The 23491-nt window shown below is 39.5% G+C and overlaps 1 protein-coding gene across 1 annotated transcript in view; it reads left to right on the top strand.

Moving 5' to 3' along the window:
* The window catches only part of IL1RAPL1 (interleukin 1 receptor accessory protein like 1), a 771820-nt gene that overhangs the window by 724659 nt on the left and 23670 nt on the right, over positions 1-23491 (top strand). Inside the window, exons 7-8 of the mRNA XM_076355950.1 lie at positions 17632-17764; positions 19716-19861. Coding sequence (XP_076212065.1) covers positions 17632-17764; positions 19716-19861 — 279 coding nt within the window. The remainder of the gene's footprint in view (positions 1-17631; positions 17765-19715; positions 19862-23491) is intronic.

Below are 23491 nucleotides of genomic sequence, written 5' to 3'. Positions count from 1 at the left end.
TGGTCAAGGCAAAGTGAATTGTATAAAAGCTTTGTGTACATCTGAGGAAGGAGGCATAGTCATGGTCTATACAGTCTTTTACTGGGAATTTTGTTCTTTGCTGTCTCCTGAGTAACTGGAACTGTCACAATTCTGAATGAGAGCTCATGTACCCTGCTTAGCATCTGGACAGACCTTGCCTGTCTCTGTTTGCAAATGAGCCTGTAGTCTTACCTTACATGACTAGTAAGTATTTCTTCCTTCTACCAACTCCCGTCTCTCCCATCTGTAAAGAAGTTCCTCTCTCTACCAACAGAATTACAAATTTCATCTTATTTTTATCATCATCCTTGTATAGTTCTAGGCAATTTATATACATGAACCTTTTAACTCACTTAAGATGCCTTTCTTAGGAGGATAAGAATTTGTTAGGAAGCATTACTAAATAAGTCAATTCCCATGATGTTATAGTCTCTGGATAGTTCTCCTTTTATGCATAAGAAACCAAAGGATTTTCTTACTGCATCTTTAATGTATAGAAACGTTATGTTCTCTGTGAATTCAGAAGAAGAGGAAGAAAGAATTAATATTTAAACTGGATTATTACCCATACTCCCCATGAAGATATAGCTTGAATCCAAACGAACCACAGAGATTACTGGCAAAGCTGGCAAAGGAACCATTACCATAACTGTGTTATCAGGCAACTGAGAAGAGAATGAGAATAAGTATTTACTTCGTGAGGGCAAATATTCCCTCCAATATTCTCCCAAAGGGAATATATTTCAATCTACCAATAAAGGGGATACATTCCACATAATTTTAAAGCATTATAGTGAATAAAAACTAATTATATGGTATTTAATCCAAAAGCATTTGTCTTGTTTTCTGTCCAAATTTCTCACATAATTATGCAACTTTCTTGCTGGTCTTTTGGCTAAACTCCAGTAAAACATCAGTTTAATATCTACTAAGTAGGTTAGAAGTATGAAAACTACATCCTGTGCTAAGGACGTGGACTCAGTGGTCTGAAAGGTCTCTGCTGCAGCCACTGTGTTTCCATGACTATCTTTCCTATTAACTGTAGGTGTTCACACCCTAACACCAGAAATAAAAGCGTTTCTTGCAAGGTTGATTTTGGTTTTCTTTCCCCACAATTAGTCACTTTCTCCAGCTGACTAAGATTTAACCTTTCATCTCGGCTCTCAGAGGAGCTACTCTGATATTCCTCTTCCCAATTCACCACACTCTTTCTTTGTGTGGTCATCACAAATACATTTGAGAGTGGAAGACAGGCAGCATTTGACAGGGCTCTACTTGATAACGTGAGCCAGAAATACAAGAAGTATATCAGTAATTGTTGTGAGCAATGAAAATTGTTCAGTGACCCATAGGTGAAAGACTGACTAAACCCTTTCTTTTTAGTCCACATAAACACCTAGATTCCATTTGCCTATTGTTCACCCATAGTAGAAGACTCCAAGGTGATACACCTTTGCATGGAAAGAGTAATATGGACTGTCCTCATGCATTTATCTCACAGCAGTAGGAGCCTTAAATGGTTTTATATTTCATTACACTACTACAGCTGTTGAGCTGGGCAGTGGTAATGATGAGGGTTATTTTGCCAGCCATCAACAGATGGCATATTACTGTGCAAAATGCTGCGGTGCTGTGAAGACAGTGGGTAAAATCCCAGACTAGGACGGGAGTTTTGCTGTCAGCCTGGGCAGTACTTCAGCAGTTGGATTCTCATCATGCTAGCAATCATAGAAGTGTATTAATTATGTTCTACTTGGCAGAATACATAAAGCCAGCCATTTGTATCAAAAAAGTTGTTGTGCTGTTTAACAGCACTGTAGATAGAATACCTTAGATGGTCAATATGAAGGCAGTATAGAAATACAAAATGTTATCCATAAAAGTAGAGGTGAAATGGATCATTTTGTGAAAGGAAGCAGGTCAAAGTTTATGTAACTCAGAGTCCAAGTTTTCCCACTGGATTGCAGAAATACGAAAAAAGTGAATCAATGTAGGGGCCACACACTGGTTATGTAACATGAAAGTCAGAATGATTTTAATTAGAGGTGGACAGGGCAAGTGTTTGTTCTAACTTTGTGATGAATGTTTCAATTTCTTCACATCTGCATCTTCTAGCAAATATCTGGAGATGGTCGACATGAGAGGCACCCTGGAAGCTACAGCTTCAAGAAGCTTGAGCTGGACTTCCAAGGTCCATGTTTCCAGGCAGAAAGCTGTGGAATTGCTTCAAGATAATTGATTTGAAGCTTGCTAGCAGTAAAGCCTTGGGATCCCCAGCCCCAACTAAGTTGCTGTCCTTAACAGAGAGTTTTAAAACTCTCAGAACATAGGCTGACCAAGGTCTGACAGGGTTTCCAACACTCCTCCTGCAGCACTGGGATTCAGAGTCTGCAAGTCCTGGGAGAGATCCCAGCATCTTGGCTTAACAGGCCAGCCTTGCTCTTGGGACTATCCTAGGCTAACAGCTCTGAGGTGCTAGTATATTCAAATTAAATAAACTAACAGACAGAAAAAAATCCAAGAAAATAGGATGGCAAGTCTTTTTTATCAGAAATCCTATCTTATGGAAACCTCTGCTTTTCTATCCCACTGTCTAAACTACAGAAATTTAATTCTATTGAACGCAGTGTGTCCGGTCTAGGAATCATTCATTTATGGTCAATTCATAAATAAAACTGTGAAAATTCTGTGGGAGATATGTTTTTGTTCCTGTCTAACCAATAAGCAACAATTTGCCTTGATAATGTTAAATAATCTATTGGAGCTTTTTGTGTTCTCGCTTATTGACAGGGTGAGCTAGGAGCTCTGCATTTTTTGTCTGTCTTAGTGAAAATCTGGGGGTTTGCAGCTCTTTACACAAACAACAGCTCATCTACAATATCTCCCATGTCACCAAGACAAGTTTTTATTCATAAAAGTGACATTTGAGTAACTAATAGTTTTTTAATAGAAATATCTCTAAAATGAACATAAAAAGCAGATTTTTTTTTCCTTCAAAGTCTTCATTTATGCAGAAAATGTCATGTCAAACTTTTTCTTCTGCCTTTTCAACAAATGCTCTTTTCAAACTTACATTTCAGTTTCATTCTAATATGTAACATGTGCTAATCATATTAGGAATGATTCATTTTATCCAGGATGACAAACTGCTTCTCTTAGCTAGTTCTTATTCATAATGCCACTCTTAAACCTACAGCAGAAGAACCTTTCTCATGGATGAAGGGAAGCAGCTGCTGTCAGCCGGTCCATGTTAACAGGGTTCAGGCTGCCTGTCGCCTGATCTGGGTGTTGGAGGTCTAGTCCTGGAGTTGTCTCCAGGCAGGGAGGTGCTGGCAATTGCATCTCTCAGGATGGGGAAGAGGGGATGGGATGAGAAAGGGTGACTGAGAACAGGGGGCAATAGGAGTGTTGTGGGCTTTTGTTTTGAGGAGGAAAAGCAAGATCCCCATTGCAGCTGTAGGCTTTGATAGGCTCTTTCAGCTCAGCCTTCTACTGAAACTTGCTTTTCAGCTACTGCAGTGTCACTGGGTAGATGCCAGCAGGCCACCTCTCAGAGGATATCTTTGTCGTTGTCCAGCTTCCCATATGCACACCACTGAAGCGGTCATGTCCTAATCTCAACAGCAGCAATCTTTTTCTGCTTCCCAGCTACTTCTTCCACACAATATTGATCTAAACATTAAAAATGGAAACAGCTTTTACAAGAATCCCTTATTGCAATATAAGAGAATACAATTCAGCAGGACATTTAAAAATTACTACTGTTCCCATTAAGTTAGCTTTTCTCTCACACTCATCAGGACAGGTATTCGTTTTAGAAACTGACACAGAGGAAATAGAAAAATTACAGGACCAGCCACCCCATGTCATCCTATTACCTGCCTTAGACACTGAGGAAATGCTGCCTGCCATCACAGTCCTGAAAAAAATCTTCCATCTTCAAAAGACCATCTAAAGTAGAAACCACTTTGCCTTTTTCCCTCTGCCTTTTATTATTTTCCCCTGTTTTTTCATGTGTCTTAAATTCTCTCATTATTTAACACTTGAACTTTATCACCTCCCTTTTCAAAGTGTTTTAGGAGAGTAATTTATGTAAAATAAATTTTAATATACTTGTTATCCAAAATCTAATGCATTAAAAAAAAACCCAAACAACTCTTGCCAAACTTTAGTCATAACTATCTCTGATTATCCTGAAACCTGGAGAAAACAAAAGCAAGTTAGGGGCAAAGCATTCAAGTGGATAAGCTCATCTAGCTGCTTTTTATCATAACAATAAATTTCCATCTTTTAACTTCTCAAATAAATGCACATGCTTTTGTTTAAAAGCACATTGCTGAACTTCTGTCAGAAGGCTATTTTTTCTTGTCTCCTAGTGCTAATGAAGCTGATAACTGGTACTGGTTTATATGTGCATCCTGTTAGAACAGACAGATTAATTGCCTACAAAGGACAGCCATATGATCTTACTTTTTATTAGTAGTATTGCTGTAGTCTAAAGTCTGTCAACATTTTCATCATAAAATTAGGGCTGTTTTCAGGGACTATGACTCTCGTATCTAGACTTTTGCCTTCCTGCTATTGAATACTGTCAGTTAGAGGATGCTGGGATAGTGGATCTTTGCTTTGATTCAGTCTGGGTGGTTGTTTTACTCTTTCCCACTTTTTGTGTTTGAAGATTAAGGCTCCCAAAATAACATTAAAAAAAAATATTTGTTTGTTAAAGAAGGAACGTTTTTAAAGTAGGTTTTTTGTTCCCACTGATCTCACTTCAGATAATCCATATGACTTCAGTTAAGATAAGTATGGATTTAAACTCCACTGAGAGTATACACTATACGTTTAGGAAACTGGCTGGGTATGTAATCATGGAATACTTAATGCCTAAGGCCATTCATTTTGAACTGTTTTATAAATAATACTCATTTTCATATGTCTGCAATTGTAACACATTTTTAAAGGGATGCCATTTAGATGCCAAAGGACTGAAAGTAAACACTGTACTAAGCACTTTCTGAAAATCCATCATTGTTTTATTACCCAGTAGTTTGTAACAGCACTTACAAATAATTGCATCAATAAAAATCAAAGCCTATTGCTGCAACGGTATTCTTTAGACCTGACAATGGGCTAGGTAGTGCAAGAGTTAACACTTCTTCTTCCCCAGACCTGGATTAAAACTCTAGCTCCAAGTCACAAGTGAAAAGAGGTTTTGCAAACTTACCCTGGTCCCTCGTGGACAGGTGTCCACATTAAAAAGCCATCATGCAGCTTGGGGTGACTGGCAGCCTCAAATCTGGAGGGGCAGAGGACTGGGTGAACAGTGGGGCTGCTGCTCAGGGTGGCACCCCGCACCTCTACAGAGAACTGTGCTGTCAGAGACGCCAGCCTGCCACCTCCCTCCTTGCACAGTTTGTATCATAAATATTGCATAATGAATATTTGTCTCTATCCCCGTAACCAGCAGCTGTCGTACCTTATATTTGTATTGTCACTCAAACGCTGCTTTTAGTCCTTGCTTTGAGACCTGCAAAAACTGTTAAAAAACACAAACAACATTGTAGACAACATTTTGCATTCCTAGGGCTTAAATGCAGCAAGGTGAAATTTTCCTTCACTTTCTTCTGTTTCTAAGAAATGTCACAAATCCCCTGCCTCTCAGAGCACTTAGAATCATAGAATCATAGAATCATTAAGGTTGGAAAAGACCTCTAAGATCATCAAGTCCAACCGTCGACCCAACACCACCATGACCACTAAACCACGTCCCTAAGCACCTCATCTACACCTCTTTTAAATACTTCCACGGATGGGGACTCAACCACTTCCCTGGGCAGCCTGTTCCAATGTTTAACCACTCTTTCAGTAAAGACATTTTTCCCTCATGTCCAATCTAAACCTCCCCTGGCGCAACTTGAGGCCATTTCCTCTCGTCCTATCGCTTGTCACTTGGGAGAAGAGACCGACACCCACCTCGCTACAACCTCCTTTCAGGTAGTTGTAGAGAGCGATGAGGTCTCCCCTCAGCCTCCTTTTCTCCAGGCTAAACAACCCCAGTTCCCTCAGCTGCTCCTCATAAGACTTGTTCTCCAGACCCCTCACCAGCCTCGTTGCCCTTCTCTGGACACGCTCCAGCACCTCAACGTCCTTCTTGTAGTGAGGGGCCCAAAACTGAACACAGTATTCGAGGTGCGGCCTCACCAGTGCCGAGTACAGGGGCACGATCACTTCCCTACTCCTGCTGGCCACACGATTTCTGATACAGGCCAGGATGCCATTGGCCTTCTTGGCCGCCTGGGCACACTGCCGGCTCACGTTCAGCCAGCTGTCAACCAGCACCCCCAGGTCCTTTTCCGCCAGGCAGCTTTCCAGCCACTCTTCCCCAAGCCTGTAGCGCTGCATGGGGTTGTTGTGGCCGAAGGGCAGGACCCGGCACTTGGCCTTGTTGAACCTCATCCAGTTGGCCTTGGCCCATCGATCCAGCCTGTCCAGGTCCCTCTGCAGAGCCTTCCTACCCTCGAGCAGATCAACACTCCCGCCCAACTTGGTGTCGCCTGCAAACTTACTGAGGGTGCACTCAATCCCCTCATCCAGGTCATTGATAAAGATATTGAACAAGACCGGCCCCAAAACTGAGCCCTGGGGAACACCACTCGTGACCGGCCGCCAACTGGATTGAACTCCATTCACCACAACTCTCTGGGCCCGGCCGTCCAGCCAGTTTTTGACCCAGCGCAGAGTCCACCTGTCTAAGCCGTGAGCCGCCAGCTTCTCTAGGAGAATGCTGTGGGAGACGGTGTCAAAGGCCTTACTGAAGTCCAGGTAGACCACATCCACAGCCTTTCCCTCATCCACTAGGCGGGTAAAATTCGAAAATTAAAATAAAAATACAGTATTGGTGGGCGTGCAGCAGGAGGAGGGTAGCTTGTGTCAATCGAGCAGGAAATTCACAATTATGCTAGTAATCAGGATTGATATCCTGCTTGCTGACCTCAGGTATTTGGCTTCAGATACAGGAGCCCTAAATCTCTCAGGAGTTTTGCTCGTAGGACCCTGTACAGTGAAATGATGGAAATTACAACTAAAGGAGGATGAAGGTGGACTAGAGAAATGAGGCCCACCTGGCAGCTGCAAGAAGATAAATCATTTAAGCCTTGCTGTTGTCCAGATTTTCCAGTACTCAACATCTCCTCTTGACAAACAGGAGCAAGAAACGAAAATAATTTGATGATTAATTGTTCTTGAGAACGAAGCTGTTTTGGAAGAATCACATTTTATGATGCCCAGAACTGCACCTACTTCAAACACAGATTGGCACATCAGGCTCTGCTTCTGCCTGGCCTCCAGCCTGGCCAGGCCATTTTACCGTTAAAGAGTGATAGCCAACGTAAAGCCAGCCCTCAAGCAGGTGTAATTTAGGAGTACAAGAACAACTCTCCCACTCTTGCCCATGTGGTGCAAGAACAGCTACTATCTGTGGAGGGGGATGGAGATCAAAGGTCTTCACCCATTCCAAAAATCAGAGTGAGAGAAGGTGGGTTTCTGGGGGTGGAAGCACTGGGCAGGCCCTGCTGTGGGGCAGCAGCTCTCATGCATCCATTTGTATACCTGCAGGTCAGAAAGCGAGGTATAGCATCAAGAATTCAAGCTTGCCCCCATTTCTGTACTTTTTTTCCTTTAAACTCAGGTAGCACATATGCAGTGCTAGCTGGATTCTTTTTATTCCATTGGTGGCATCTGTGCAGCTGCCTTCGCTAAATATTGCCTATCAATATGCAATTACATAGAGGTATATACTGAACAAGCCAGTCTACCTTTCATGTGGAAAGGAAGCTGATCAATAGCAGTAGATTCCAGCATGTATATGGTCCAAGAGTATAGCATATTTGTCACGGGCAAGGAAACAAGTTTCTCCATTTGCATCTTTGTGAATGAGAGGGTTTTGTTTTCATGGATTTTGTTTCAGGAGTTTCTTTGGAAAGCAGGGGACTAACTCACACAAGCAGGAGAAATAGAAAGACTACATGGTGTAATGACTGTAGTATAAAAATGGAAAACTTAGTGCTGTTAGAAACAGCATACCTTCACATTTTTATGCAATAGAAATATTTGATGTGTCAGGACTTTTAAATTATATAAACAGATATTAGTCCATGTGATACATATTTAAATGGCAAACATCAGTTATTTCTGAAGATATACTAAGAATTAGTATTTTCTCTGTCCATTGCAGTATCTTCATGACATAAGGTGGGGACACCACGATTTAAAGCAGAAGCACATCTAAACTACACATATATCATTCTTTTTCATTCTTTTTATTTATGTAGAAAAACTCAGTATGAATAAGCATGAAATATCTTCCTACCCTCAGAGGCTTTATTACAGTAAAAGGGAAAGTTGGTGTTGATTTTATCTGTTTTAGTAGTAATCAACGGGTTCAGTTCATCAGGGCTCCAATTTTCAGCGGTGCTTAATGGCTTTCCTGGTGAAAATTTAAATAGATAAGTGGTTTCACATCAATTTGAACCAAATTGAAATATTTTGATTCGCATAATAGATGTGTTTTATTTCAGTTGTATTTATCCAGTAGTGCCACATTGCTTCATGGGAATGGTAGTTTTCCCCATCGACATGCTTGCCAAACTAGCCTGGGTCTTTTCCAAATGACATTTTCCATCATATGGTGTGATCTGACAGAACTGGTTGGTTCATGAAAATCTTACAACTACTAATGTTTCCAGTGTGTGCTGAAGAGTAAAGTTCACCAGAGGAAGACAGAGTGTTTAATTATTTATTGTTTGTTATTTGGAGTCTCGATTCCCTTAATACCCACCTAGCAGGTGTAGGTGACACTGTGCCTGCCTCTTTCCAAAAGCTCTACTTTCATAAAAAATCTTCCATATGCAGCCCATCTCTACAGTATTTTTCAGAATACTTCTTTGCCTGAATAATTCCCTGCAACCTACTCAATCTGTAGTAGGCTTGCTCATGAAGAAAGAGCAAAGGGAGGAAAAGAGCAGTCAGGCTGACCAATGCAAAAGAAAGCCACAACTTACTATTTAATATATGTGTGTGACTCCAAAGTTGAGAATTTGCTATGTGTACTCAAATTATCTAATCATTGCACAAACACTACAATCCCTCTTTCTGAAGCAGTTAAAGAGCAGGTATTGTGAGACATTATAATAATACACTTTTTCCAACACTGTTCATTAAGTGCTCTCTCTGAAGAAATCAACTGGCTGAACAGTCAGGGGCTGAAATAGCCGCAAGGTCGAATAGCCGATAACTTGTATGTAAACTGCATTGCCAAATCTGTTCCTTAAGCTTACTGATATTTTCATTTAAGTGTGATCTGACACAGTAAGTTGTTTGCTACAGAAGGTACTGGGGCTGCAGCTGGTTGCCATGATTTATGTGTAGTGGTTTTTGACGTGGACTAGCACCCACAAGAGACCAAAGCAAACCCACTATATTCTGTTCAAAAAGAAAAAGAGAACAGGATTTATAACAAAACCTCCATGGCAAGAGATTTGAATGTTTTCATCTGTTGGGCCAAAACTCTTCAGGTTAAAAAAAAAAAGATCAGTTATTTCTACAGCTTGCACAGGTAAAAGAAAAGAAAGTGAAAAGGAGCTGTGCTATTGCAAGTGTGCTATATTAGAAAACTATTGTCATTGTAGGCATGGGTGGACTGGATTTATCAGTGTGTTCAAGTAGCTCCTTAGCAAAACAAGTCTAGTGACAGCTGTGTTCTAACTCAGAGGAGCCGCCTAAGTCTCACTTTCAGTCTGCTGCTGCTTTGCCTCTGGGTTTTGTATGGGAATGATGAAAATGTTATGAGAGCTGTAATGGCTTGAAATGTCTTCCTTAACTAATAGAGAAATTAGTCCAGCTTTGTAGTTTCTTGGGGCCCAGAGTCATCTACAGTACTCCAGGAGGTTACAGTTCTTAATATATTTCTTATCAATAACTATTTTGGACATGAGGAAAAATTTCTTTACTGAAAGAGTGGTTAAACATTAGAACAGACTGCCCGGGGAAGTGGTTGAGTCCCCATCCCTGGAGGTATTTAAAAGACGTGTAGATGAGGCACTTAGGGACATGGTTTAGTGGGCATGGTGGTGTTGGGTCGACGATTGGACTCGATGATCTTAGAGGTCTTTTCCAACCTCAATGATTCTATGATTTTATTCTTTACCGGAGAGACATACATTGAATTATTTTCATTTTTTTGCCTAATCTAACCTCCCTGAAACATGAAAAGATAAACAGGAAACCCCTTCTGCTTTTCTAGGAGTTTCCTAAAACATGACCCAGAGCAGGACTTCACAAAGCTAAAGCTGCAAGAGGCCGTTCTGATGGTCAGAGACTGCTGAAGGGCAGTGGCATCCCTGGGTGCGTGACCTACCTGCCTCGCTTTCAAGGCACAGAGAGAGACCATAAGAAGTATGGTCTCCCATATGGGACTCCTTATGGGAGTTGTTACAGGACTCCTTTATGCAAAGGGAACTTCAGGCTGTTAGCTAAGCTTGTTTTCTTACTATGTAGCATCATTAAAATGCACAAGCCACAGCACCATAGTCAAAGGCAGTATGGTCGAAAAAGAATCCAGAAACAAAACACTGAACAATATTAAGCTATGCATGGTGCAGACAGATTTAAAGCTCCCAAGTCATAAGTCTGTAAGAGCTAAAAAACATGTGGTTTGACATTTAGAGCCACCTTTTTTTTTTTTTTTTCCATTGGAGATAATTTTTTACCTAGGATATTTTCTTGTGACATTTATCTAAAAACAGCTAAGCTTTTAAAACAGAAATTATTTTTTGATCTGACAAAGAAGGCACAGGAAAAAAAGTGTTTGAGAAGTGCATTTGTCTAAAAAAAAACATGAGAAAATATGAGCTTCTGGAGTAAAAGTTGTCAAGCTTGTAAAACAATTGCAGTGACTTTCCTTTTCTTTAGCAACTCTTGCTTTATGCTTGTGATAGTTGTCTCCCACTCCAGCCTCTACTTCTGAAGAGGAAGGAATGAAAAATACTTGCTGAACAACTAATTTATCAGTCTGACATTACCATCTATCAAGAGGAGAGGCCCGCTGTTAGGAAAATCAAGAGTATTGGTTCAGGGGTGTTGTTACCTCTTGTGAAATGAAGGTTAGTTTAACAATATACGTACCTAAGAGATGTTCTGGGCATTTCGAGCCCAAAGTCCCATACATCACTTCTTTTGCTGCAGTTTGCTGTCTTCATTGACTCTGTCTCTGACAGTCCTGCTGCTCAAGAGCCCATCCAAAGCGGAAAGGATTTGGGTTTCTTTACCTTCACAACCTACGAAGCAGTCCACCAAAAATTTTTAATATTCTTAGGTTAATCTTCGATCTTACCCTGTATGTTTCAGTATAGCACCTTATTAAGTGTTGCAGACTTAAATATCTCAGGGCTGATGGCAGGTAACATGTAAGCAGCAACATACAGACACCTCCATTAAGTTTCTTGCTGTTGAACTGTAATTCAGCAGCTGGAAGCCTTGTGGGGTAAAGGGCTTTTTATGTGGCAGTAAATGACTATGTGTGGGCAAATGAGTTTAGCCCTATGCTGAAGTGGGCTAGCTTCTAAGTAAAAAAAAAAAACCAACCCAACAAAGAAAAACTTAATGAGTAAGAAGTAGGTTTTTTTCCAATTAAAAAAAAAAACCAAACCAACAACCAGAAATTAAAGGAAGTGATTTTTAGCCTCTCCTATAAATAGTGATATCTACAAATTCAGTGAAAGTTCAAAAGCTACAATCTCTCTGATCTTGTTGCAAACCTTCAGCTGATTTTTTTTTTTTGTGGAAGAATGGTTGTGTGTACTCTAAATTTACACATTTGTGGCCTGAAGAACTTACTCAATATGTAATTCAGTCCCGTGCAATCAACATTCCACTCTGCAGCATAGCAAAATATGGACGGGTCTATTAATAAAGGGAGATAGCTATGTAATCACATTCAGCCACTTTGTATGATGCTTGCATGATAATATTTAGTGGAATGATAATACCCAGCCCTTTCAAACTTACATCCACTGAATTCAAAGTAGAGAGAATTTGCACATTGTGTCTTCACAATTGTATGGATGCAAGACCTGATGCCTTGCCAAAGACTTCGCAACATGCTACTCAGTGACGAGACTAGAATTTAGCAGTTCCCAGCTTGCAGTTCTGTTTAAGAAAACAGCTTTTTTTTTTTTTTTTTTGTTTAATTTGGCCTAACCTGCTATATGAAACATACAGCAAGACAGTTGCAATCTGGTAAGAGAGTACAAGACATCAAGATGTGAAAATAGGTATGTAAACTGGAGGGCAGCGTAGCAGTAGGTGATGCTTTGTGCAGGCAAGGAAGGAATCAAGAGGAATCTCTGCAGTTCATCCTACTCTAAGGGAAGACTTATAGATCCCTAGAATATGATCTTATGATCAAAGCTCATGACTGCAAAGTATATGGTGCCTTCTTTTTCTTTTTTTTTTTTTTTTTCCTTAATCATGTTTACAAGAAGGCTTTCAAGAACTGTCTTCGGATGTAAGACTTCTCTGGAAACATGAGCAGCTTCTACCCCCCTGCCTGCTGGGCTTGGCAGATGACATTGGCAAAATAAGTGGGTCATTGACTTTGTGAGAATTGCCACCTATCCATCCATCACACCTTGGAATTTAACAGCTTTTACATCTCTCCACTTGGAAGACTGATATTTTGTCAGTACTTTTTCTCTAACGTGAATGGAAAGAATGGTGTGAGAGATTTTGATTGCGTCTGCCTTGGCCTTTTGTAATTTCATTTTGAAGTGTTAACATTACACATAAATGGCATACTTATAAGTGTGTCGGTATTGCCTGTGCATTAGTTTTATAAATGGTTTGCATTGTACGGTAAAAGAAAGTCCCATATTTCAGTACACTTAACATTTCCACTCTCTTGGCCCTCCATATTACTAAATGCTGATCATGGCTCTCAAACGCTTCCCTTCCATAACACATCTTTGAGGACTCTTCTAAAAAGAGATTGAAGAACATGTCTGATAATTATCATTGCTTCCAACAAAAATGGTTGTCTTTCACAGACAAATCTGTCAAATCAAAGGCTAGAACGGGTGATATCACGGTGTATGCTAACTTGTATGACTAACGGTGCGTGTGTAATTTAAACTGCCCATACAAGACGACATTTCAGTAACCACAAAACATTCACTATTTGCTAATTACAACTAGCAGGTTCTTAGCAGGCTGATGTTTTTAATTAGAGATAATACATTAGGAATTTACTTTGGGGGTTTTTTTTAAACGTTTAGAAGTTAGACAGTGCCCTCTCCTGGACATAGGCTCCCATAGCAGTAGTTTGCAAAGTGCCCCAAATGTTGCCAATTAGAGAAAATGGACACAAAAACAGTGTGTTGCTCTGCTGAAGGGATTTGCTGGTTTCAAGGAAGTACACTTTGTTGTGGTCCCTCCTTGCATTCTGCTCTACTTGAAAGCAAACCGTGTAATTGTTCTCAGTTTAGATGGCAAAGAGCTTTTGTTTAATTTAGCTTGAACCCAGTTGGCTAGAGTTGACAGTGTAACTTTATCACAGCAAGCAGCAGGAACCTGTAGTGCTATATATTCCAGTTTTTACAAAAATCAGCTTAATACAGTAAAAGCATATTCATCTTCAGAAATAAGGGTAGTGGAGAAAAATGCAGTTGAAGTTTACTTTTTAGGTGTTCTTTTACGTGTCTATTGCATTATTTCACAGTAAATGATGTCTACTGAGAAGTCAAAAGTGTAATTTTTCTTTATCCTTTCTTGAGGGTGTTTTGGGGTTTTTTTGGAGGGGAGTGTTAATAAAAACCCTAACACTAATAACTCATTTAATAATTCTAATCTCATGCCTTTGGACTTTTCCAGAGTCTATAAAAAAAAGCAGTTTACCCAGGACCTAACTTGAGACAGAGCAGTCTCAAGAATTTACAACATCTTACAGCAAAGGGGACAGAGAGAGAGAGGTATTTCCCTAGTAGTTAATTTAAAACGTGTATTTAAATTCCTTTAAACATAGACTATAAAACTGTAATAATCCAGCATTTACAGGAAAATTTAAATTAATGGCATAGAAAGCATTACATATCCATTCATCAAACTTTTACAGTTTTCAAATCACTTCTATAGTTTTTCTCAGCACAGAAAACACACGGAGAGATTTAGGGTTTAGGGTTAACTGTGAGTGATTTCTATTAATTGGCTGACAGGTTGTTTTGTACATTAGCTTAAACATGAAGCAAAGCAGCTTTTTTATTTATTTACATAAATTTTGCATGCTTTCTAAAAATATGCAGACTTTTTAAAAGCAGACTGCCCATGCAGAGCAGCCGCTCTGTGCCAAACTCGGCATCCTCTGACTGTTCACTTCAAAGGTGCACTTCTAGGGAAAAATACAGCCCATCCTAAAGCACACACTCACTCACATGAGGGCAGCTCTGGAGCAGAAATCAAGATGTGCTCCCAAAATACTCTCTCCACTTATAATAATGCCCTTCAGTCAGCCTTTGCCCATTACTTACATGTGCCTGCAGCTGTGAGCATCTCTGCTCCACCAAGTGAGCTCCACTGCCCTCTGCAAAGAGCTGTGAGGTCTGGAGTAACAGACCTCCTCATTAATGGTCACAGTTGGTCATTAGCTGGTCACTGAATCTTTCTTGATGACCTGCTAATGAACTTCCCACTGGCTTATTGTGAAGATTGGTCAAGGTAGACAGTATTGGTAATTTATAGCTGAACACCCGGCACACTAATGGCCTTTGCTCAGCGACTGTAATCGACACAGTACTACTAAGAGGCATTACATCCTTCTTAATTTATTTCTCAGGTATAAATATTTCATGTTGAATGGAAACTTTGGATCCTGTGTTTAAAAATATGTTCACATATTGTATTTAAGGGGGAAATGTCTTTAAGAATCTAATGAGGAAAAAAGCCTTAATCTTACAAACTCTTATTTTCTAACTTTTTTTGCCCTTAACACAATGTTTATTTTTAAAAAGCAAACCTATGCGTGTTAATATTCACCTGCAAAAGACTTAGAGGCCTGCACAGTGAAAAAATCAGCTCTCAGTGGGTACCTGTTAGCTGCAGGAGCCTGGAGAGCTTTGATGGTTCAGCACCTGTGGTGCCTAATCTCTGTAAATCATGGATAAGTTGGCCAGAAGCTACAGTCCCTCCAGCTGTGATCTCGCCAGCTCTTAAAAGCTAAAAAGTTTCAACTGGGCCTTGACTTGGCGGGAAAGCTCCAGAAAAAGCCCAAGAAGTGGCAGTGATGCATTAGATAGCACTCTTCCCTCTAAGACTGGTAGATAATGCCATAGGGGTTATCCAATTATCACAGGAGCCTGTTTTTGCTTTAGATGTGCAGGTACCTTCTTCTGTTTCGAGAGTGATCGGAGTCCACCAATGCTGTGGTTACGAGGCGTTTCACAGCCCTGAACAAGTGCTAGATTGGGTGACTGTGGCCAAGACATTCATAATCCTTTAAGGTTTTGTATGTTCATTTTCGCATGTTCATGTATCATAATTATGATGCAAAACCAAAAAAAAAAGTTAGTTTATATCTGCTATATAACCGTTATAAGCAACTGAATTTGCATCTGTTAAGTTGTAGTGGGCACAACCAGGAAGTTTACAGGTTTTCATGTACTTGACCCACATTAAGTGGTGCCCCAATGCTCATCTCATTCCCTGCAAATGGCTTCAAGATTGCAAAAATCTTTCTCTCTTCAGCTGTGTTGGACTGAGGAGGTGGGTTTCCAGGTAGGTGTCCTGACCATTGCTCCCCAGGGCTGTGGAAACAGGAGCTGTGGTTGTCTTTAGAAAGAGAGGTTTTGCTCTCTCGCTGAAAATCTTCAGCTTACATTTGGTAACTTTGGTCTAAATGAGATGAGATTATCAAAATGTCTCATTAGTCAGAGATTTGCTTTCATACCTTTTGAATTTTAATGAGACCCTCCTCTCCATCCTAGTTTCAAGTTCTAGGATACTCCTGTCTCCTTAGCGGTCATTGCTGGCAAAGGGTGTGGCACCAACCAAAAGTTCATGTAATGACTAAAAGCAACTCGGTTTCTAAACAGCTTGTGAAAGCAACATAGATGGTACTTGCCTTGATGTTGCACATTTTGATTACAAACATTTGATTCTGCACCTTTTATGTCATGGAAGTGGGAGTTCAAGCCAGGTAGGAGAGTCAGATGCTTTTACAGAAAACCACAAATCATTTCAGATACATAAGATGTTTATTTAATAATTAATCTTCTTATTATACAGCATCCTGCATCTGTTGCCATACTAAAAAGTAAATAAGATGCTCAAATATTAATGTCATATGTTTGAGAAGGACCACGTCCTGACCCAAAGCAGTGTATTTTTAAGAAAATTCATTGAACCCAGATGGACCATTCTCATGGCATGTCGGTACAGAATGAACTAGTGTTAACAATGCATCTTTCTTCCAGGAGCTGTGGTCAGTCAGCTTTAAAATCCTAAGATCAAAAATTGAAAATGTAAATAAAATATGAGTTTGATCTCAGCAGTAATATAAACTCCATGAAAATACTCTCCTCAGGGGGGGGAAAAACATTCCTTAAATCCCAACACTTCTTTAAATCACTGTGTAATTATCCACTAAAGAAATGCACATAGCAGTTTAGAAGAGTTGGTGCATTTTGAGACAAACATCTTTACAGCAGTGAATGGGAGATCTTTAACTATGTGGCTGTCCACAACACAGCTAGTTTTATCCCATCTTACCAACATACAAAAAGCGTGCGAGGTACTGTTTCAATCCCTGTATGTGCTCTAGCTGAAACCCCAAAGCCAAGTGGTACTAACACAATGTAAGGCTACACAATGAAAATAAACTAAAGTCAAGGCATATTACATTTTTTCGTTTTCATTATAATGATTAAATAAGTAACACTGCACGTATATAGAATTTCTGCTCCTTGCTACGTGTACCTAATGGTTATTCCCATTCATACGGTGAGACGTGTCCCACGACGTACTGAATGAGTTCGTCTTCTTTTTTCAGTTTCAGTGTTTAATGCTTTCCTGCAAAGATAACTTAGCTATAAGCACACATCTTTCTACTGGCTGTCCCTTGGAAATTGTACCCTACAGGAATCTACCAGCCTCTGTGCAGAAACCATTGCAAAGCTGAACTAGCACAGATATGATTGCATGGCTATTTTACCTAACCGTTACCTGTTTTCAGAGAAAACATGGAAATCTTTGGTTAAGTTAGCTCTTTTTGAAAAAACATAGTCTTTCATTTTTTTACCAAACATAGCAAACTTGGTGAAAGAATACAAAATTGAATCCTGTTCTTATGTAACATTTAATTTCATTTTTATTGTATTTATTTTCAGAAAATATATTGAACAACAGTTGCAAGACAAGTAGATACTTCTGGACTTTTCAACAGCAGCTGGAAATTGAGGGTCTCTACAGATACACTTCTTTTTTAAATCAACAAAAGCAACTGATTCAAAGATGAAACTTCTTTTACAAATTTTGAAATAACATATTTTCTTACATTCATTGTAACAGGCAGTTCTGCTAATCTAACCTGCCGAGCTTTCTTTGGATATAGTGGAGATGTCAGTCCTTTAATCTACTGGATGAAAGGGGAGAAGTTTATTGAAGATTTGGATGATAGTCGAATCTGGGAAAGTGATATCAGGTAAAAGAAAAAGCATTTTGTTTTTTCAGTCAATATCTTTTTTGATAGTTAATATAATACTTGCTATCACAAACTAACTCAGGAACACTTTGGGTCTGATCCCTGTTTTTGCAACATCCATTCTTTACCTTTTCAACTCCACCAGTAAAGAACAGAAAAATGCATGCCTCAGCCAGATCTGATGTTAGAGAGCTGCAAAAGCAGAATAGCTGCCTGACAAGTACCGTAGTGTAACCGACTGGAATTTGCATAGTGACTTTTTCAAAGTGTGGCAATCTACAATAAGAACCATTAAGACAGTTACTAAGATGAAATAAAAAAAAAAAAAAGTACATCAAGGAAAACAGCTCAAAAGAATTCTTTTAAAACATGGGGCCTTAAATAAATGCTGAAGTCTGGCTTCTCTTTTGGAATGTTTTGACTTCTTTTCTTCAAGGAAAAAACTGGGTTTTCTGGGATGTTATCTGGCCGGTGAGAGCCAAGCATCCTGTTATGTGGGCTGCTTATATTTGCTGAAGTACTTGTTTTAGAGAGGATCTGGCAATTTGCGTCATGTACTTTTACTGCTCCTGAAAATGCTGCCTCATTTGGAAATTAAGAAAAAAGTGGTTTTGTATTGAGAATTACATGCTTGACATAGCGTACGAACTCCTACCCAATAAAGTATCTACTTGGATCTGAAGAGATTCCTTTTTCATTTCTAATTCTGTATGTGTGTATCACTGTGCCTGCATATCATGGATAAACCCAGAAATGAAGGGAAATCTAAAGATGCGTTATAAAGGAAGCTAAATAATCACAGATGTGTTATCTACAGTGATTGGCTATAGTAGAACAAAATGAGCTTATTTACACTTCTACTCTTACATAGGAGTTTATTATCTCATCAAAAGACACGAAGTCACACTCATTTTCAGCTTAATCTTGGACTTCTTCAGTGTAACCAACGTAACAGAGACAATTCCTTTACCAATATCAAGAGGGCCACGTGGACATTCAAGGTCATCTCCATGTCCCAGATATAAGCAAAATGGAAGCATATTTCACCCCAGTGTACTTCAAGTTTATTCTGTAAAGCTCAAGACCAGTACACTAAATGGCACATGACAACCAGATCAGCTGTATTGCACATCTAAAGCTTTTCCTAAGCCCTTCAGTCAGAGACTTGGCATTCTGAAGGCTGATAAAAAGGTGACAAGAACCTCCTTACAACTTTCTTGTTTCATGGAGGGAGGATCAGGAAGGCTGGTTTCCACTTCTTTTGTCAGGTGTGATGTGAGGGAGCAGTCTAGAGCAGTTTGTCATTTGCTTTGCTGGGTTTCTAAAACCACTGATGGGCTTGCTAAGAGGTAAAGAAAGCAATGCAAAGACAGGTGGAGTCTTATGCAGGAGGTCTTGTCTTTTATTTATCATCCGTATGAACAAGTGGCATCCAGTATGCCAGTTCTTTCTACTGATTTATAATACACAGCCAAATTTTAAAATACATTCAAGAGAGAATTTTTCAGACCCTGGCATGAACACACTTTTTCTGAGTGACATGTTGAAAAGCCTTGGAAAGTGCACAAATAGTGTGTTTGGCCTAGACACCTAATGTGACCCTAAACCCCAAAATAACTGTTTTCACTTGTTTAATCTTCTAACATTTCAAGACTTCACATACTACTGATCAGGGTCTCCATCAGAGTGTGCAACAATATATTATCAGTGTGCATATCATCCTGCTTAAAGAAGACAATTAACTGAAGCTCTCATTAACATTTACAAAGCCAAACCTCCTCATTAGAAGTGAGGAAGAAAAGGGCATGATACAATTTAATTAAGATTTCATCAAACCATAGCCAAATTTGAAGCCAGAGTTGTGGATTGTAAGTAGCATTATTATGTCACGATTATCTAATGCTCCGCTACGATACAAGCAGAATAGCAGCAATGGTTGCTTTTTTCTCAGGGTTCTCAAGGAACATCTCGGGGAACAGGAGGTTTCCATCTCATTGATTCTTGACTCTGTGGAAGAGGCAGACCTGGGGAATTATTCATGCTACGTCGAGAATGGAAATGGACGCCGACATGCCAGTATTCTTCTACATAAAAGGGGTAAATATAAATAGGCAATGATTATTTTTCCCCAGGCATTTGTACAACTTTCAAAGTAAAACAGAAAGGTTGTTGTTAACTATGGCTGTCACTGGGAAAAAATACAGTAATACCTTTTAATTATATTTATATAAAAGAAACATTTAATAACTCATGAACTTTAAAACTAATAAAGGCTCAATAGAGAAAAAAAATAATAGGAAGCCACAGGTAATACAACTGTAATAATTTTCTGTAAGAAATAAAATCAAATATTAGAAAAGCCAACAAAAATACCTTCTACTTCTGTCAGAAATGCCACCTAAACCCCATACCAGGGGAGTTCCTGCATAGCCTGACAGTGGACATTTTCCTTCTAACATTATTTGTTTAACAACAACATTTCTGAAGTGAAGTATTATGACAGAAACTTCTAAGGACCTTCCTGTTTCTACTCAGCGCTCACATCCCATGATTCCAGCCTGCCTAATGGCCACAGCCATCTCCCATGGAGATAATTACAGAGAGGTGGAGAATCTCTTGCAAAGCGAGGTTCCCAGATCCACTTTGTTCACTTTACCTCCCAGAGGGTGCTCCACGTGCCTGGGCTTGATGCTCCCCACCCTCATGCAGCATCCCACTGGTTTAAGAGAGCAAAGAATAATCAGGAGTAGTGTCTGTACTTCGCTGTCATTACTGTGCTTTTTTTAGACTGTTTGTAAAGGTGAGCAAACCAGGTTCTTACTGTGGTGCTGAACTACTTGTGGCATCTCAATTTATATCAAAGCAGTGATGTCTTCCCTAGGTTTAGTCTTGTAGCATGCAAAGTCTGTCTAAGTTTAAAAGGAAGCCATAAATCAAGATAGTGTGACTCATTTATTTAAATGTATTTTTTGTGTACTTCCAATTAATTGAATAGAACTAATTTGTAGCCATTTTTCTGAACTCTTGTCATTGCTTCTTAAGAGACGTAGATGTAAATAACCAGATGTTCTGCTTAGCCTGGCATTTGCCATATTTTCTTGAATTTACTGAGATGAGGAATTAACTTAAGTAATTGAACCTCAACAATTTACCAGCTAGTAGTCATATACTCCTAATTCAGAGACGTTTGAACCTAGAGCAAGTGCTTAACCCAACAAACACTGATATCCAATGGCTTGTCTTTAATAATGAAATTAGTGCATGGAACACTGAAAATAAAGAATTTTGGAGGCTTGAATTACTTTAAAACCAATACTTAATTAACTGACGTGTATTAAGTCACATGCTCATGGTGAGTCTTTATTTTCCCTTCCATACAAGCAGTAGCTCCAAGACTGACAACACATAAGTCTTTTCTGTTCTGTGACTACCAGCTTTTTAATTTAGCAGTGCGCATGCATAAATTTTGCAAGGGTCTACTTTCCTTGCTTCCTTTCTTGGAGAAATCAGTATGTCAAACACACCACAGTATGTGGTCTCATGATGACATGCTTAAGAGGAAGTAATCTCAATATTTAATTGCCCTTATAAATAGTAAAAAGCTAAAAATAGCAAAAACTCCCCCAAATATTTTTTTTTCCTCTCTAAGTAAGGCTGAATCTGAAATTGTGATTTGGAAACAAAATCCGTTTGTGCCCTCGAAAAACAAAAGCTACCTGTTACAAGCCTTCTATATGCTTTGCATGTTGACAACAGTTTCAGTGAAATGATAAATTAACCATGACAGATAAAAATTTGAACTAGTCTCTCAGGTCTCCTAGGAAGAGGAGCTTTGCACTGCTTGCTTAGTCTCCTGTATATCACCATGACAACATTTCGTTTTAGGTTTTCTTGTTTAGATCCACATTTAGTCTCTGCTAGGAATGAGTTAGTTGTTTATTAATTTCTGATTATTGGCTCACTTAGAACAATTGGGACCTAACAATTAGGTAAATTTGCTTCCTGAACACTGAGGCATTTGCAGAGGTATTAGTTTTGGCTGGTTTTCTAGTTAGCGATCTTTTATTCCAGCAGTATAAGCTGACAAAAATGCTGAATCTGGAATGTTCACTGGATACCTGAAAAAGAAATTATAATCCTTCTTAAACTTCATATGTGGTACATTATCACCAGGATCAGAAGGGACAGGAAAGCAGAAAGATCTGTTACTGAACAAAGAGCATTCCTGGGAAAAGAGGTATTTAGGGCTAAATGCTGCAGCAGGGATTCAGGTACAAAATTTAAGCCTTTCAAACACCCTTGCATCTGCTGCTTCGCCCTGGTCAATATATTCTCTGTAAACCTAAACTTCCAGGGGGAGTTTTTGATATGCCTGCAATTACACAGGCCCTGAAAGGGCAAGAAGTTCAGAGTCTAAATCACCAGCAAAAACCTTGATGCATCTTCCTCACTCTTCCTGCTGATCAGCCCAGCAGGGACACACACTCACCTCACAGAAAACACAAGCAGGGTCTGTCTGGTGGTGGTCTCCACCACAAACCAGCGCCTGGCACATTCAGCTGGGGAGAGGGGGCTTCTGCTCTTTCCCTGATGTGGCACTGGAACAGAAACCCAGAGCCTCCCCTTTTCCTAGGGGAATTTCGGGAGGGGAGCAGAACACAGCTTGCCCAAACTCCAGCACCAATTGTGCAGGAAAAGCGAACCCAGTTTGGGTATCCAGCACCAGGAGAAAGCTGGGGTCCCCGGCACCTCCCTCTAGCCCAGATGCCAGCACTCTGCATCTCGGGGAGCTGAGCTCCCATTTTCCCCTGAGCTTCTTTTAGTTTCTGACTGCCAGTGGAGAAAACCCATGATCTACGTTTTTGTGCGGCTGGCTAACCATTTTTAGACATTCCTCAGACGTTGTGCATAGGGAGCATTTAACTCAGAGCTAAAGGCAGTAGAGCGTTTTAAGCATGACAATGCAGATGCTGTTTCCTTTTCTGGTCCATTCCTACAAAATTTGTCCAAAAATAATCAGAAAAAGAGAGGGATTAGAACCCAGGAGATTTAACTTTCATTCCCTTTCTCCAGCTGTTGGCCAAATCTCTTTCTATCACCTTTACAATAATCAAGTTATTTTCTCTTTTGTGTGAGCAAAAAAAAATCTACTTGTTATAATCTAAGGCTGATTTTGTTACTTATTGGTGATAGCTATCATCGATCATCTGTAGCAGTTACAGGTAGAGGAACCTTCTAGAAATTAATTTTGAGAGTGGTAGTGACAGCAGCTAAGCACAAATTTATTAAAGACAGACCACATACTGCAGATGATATAAGGGGTGGATCACATACTATAATTCTCTTTTTTTCACAGGTTTTTTAATTCAAGAAGACAAGCCCAGTATCTATCAATGTAGTAGATAAAAATGTAATACCTAAGGAGAAAGAATGCTCTTCTACAATGTTATGTATTGAAAAGTATGACTTTCATGCTGGATCAAAGCCTTTGTAGTCTCATTTAATCATAGACTATGTTGGAAATACAGATTATTATCTAATTATGTGATTATTTTTGTGGAAATTCTTGTCTGCATGTCTGCAACTAAAACTCTAAAGCAAAAATAATCTCAAATTCTATCTTGGCATTATTTTTTTTGTTATTGATATTATTTTAAAAGCTTAATAATATGCCTGTATTTTTCATGGGACAGACACCAGAACTAAGAGCAGGTAACAAATTTTATG

This window comes from Aptenodytes patagonicus, chromosome 1, assembly GCF_965638725.1.
Source record: "Aptenodytes patagonicus chromosome 1, bAptPat1.pri.cur, whole genome shotgun sequence".
NCBI lineage: Eukaryota > Metazoa > Chordata > Aves > Sphenisciformes > Spheniscidae > Aptenodytes > Aptenodytes patagonicus.
Note: the sequence above shows the minus strand (reverse complement) of the source record. Positions and strands in the feature narration are given on the sequence as shown.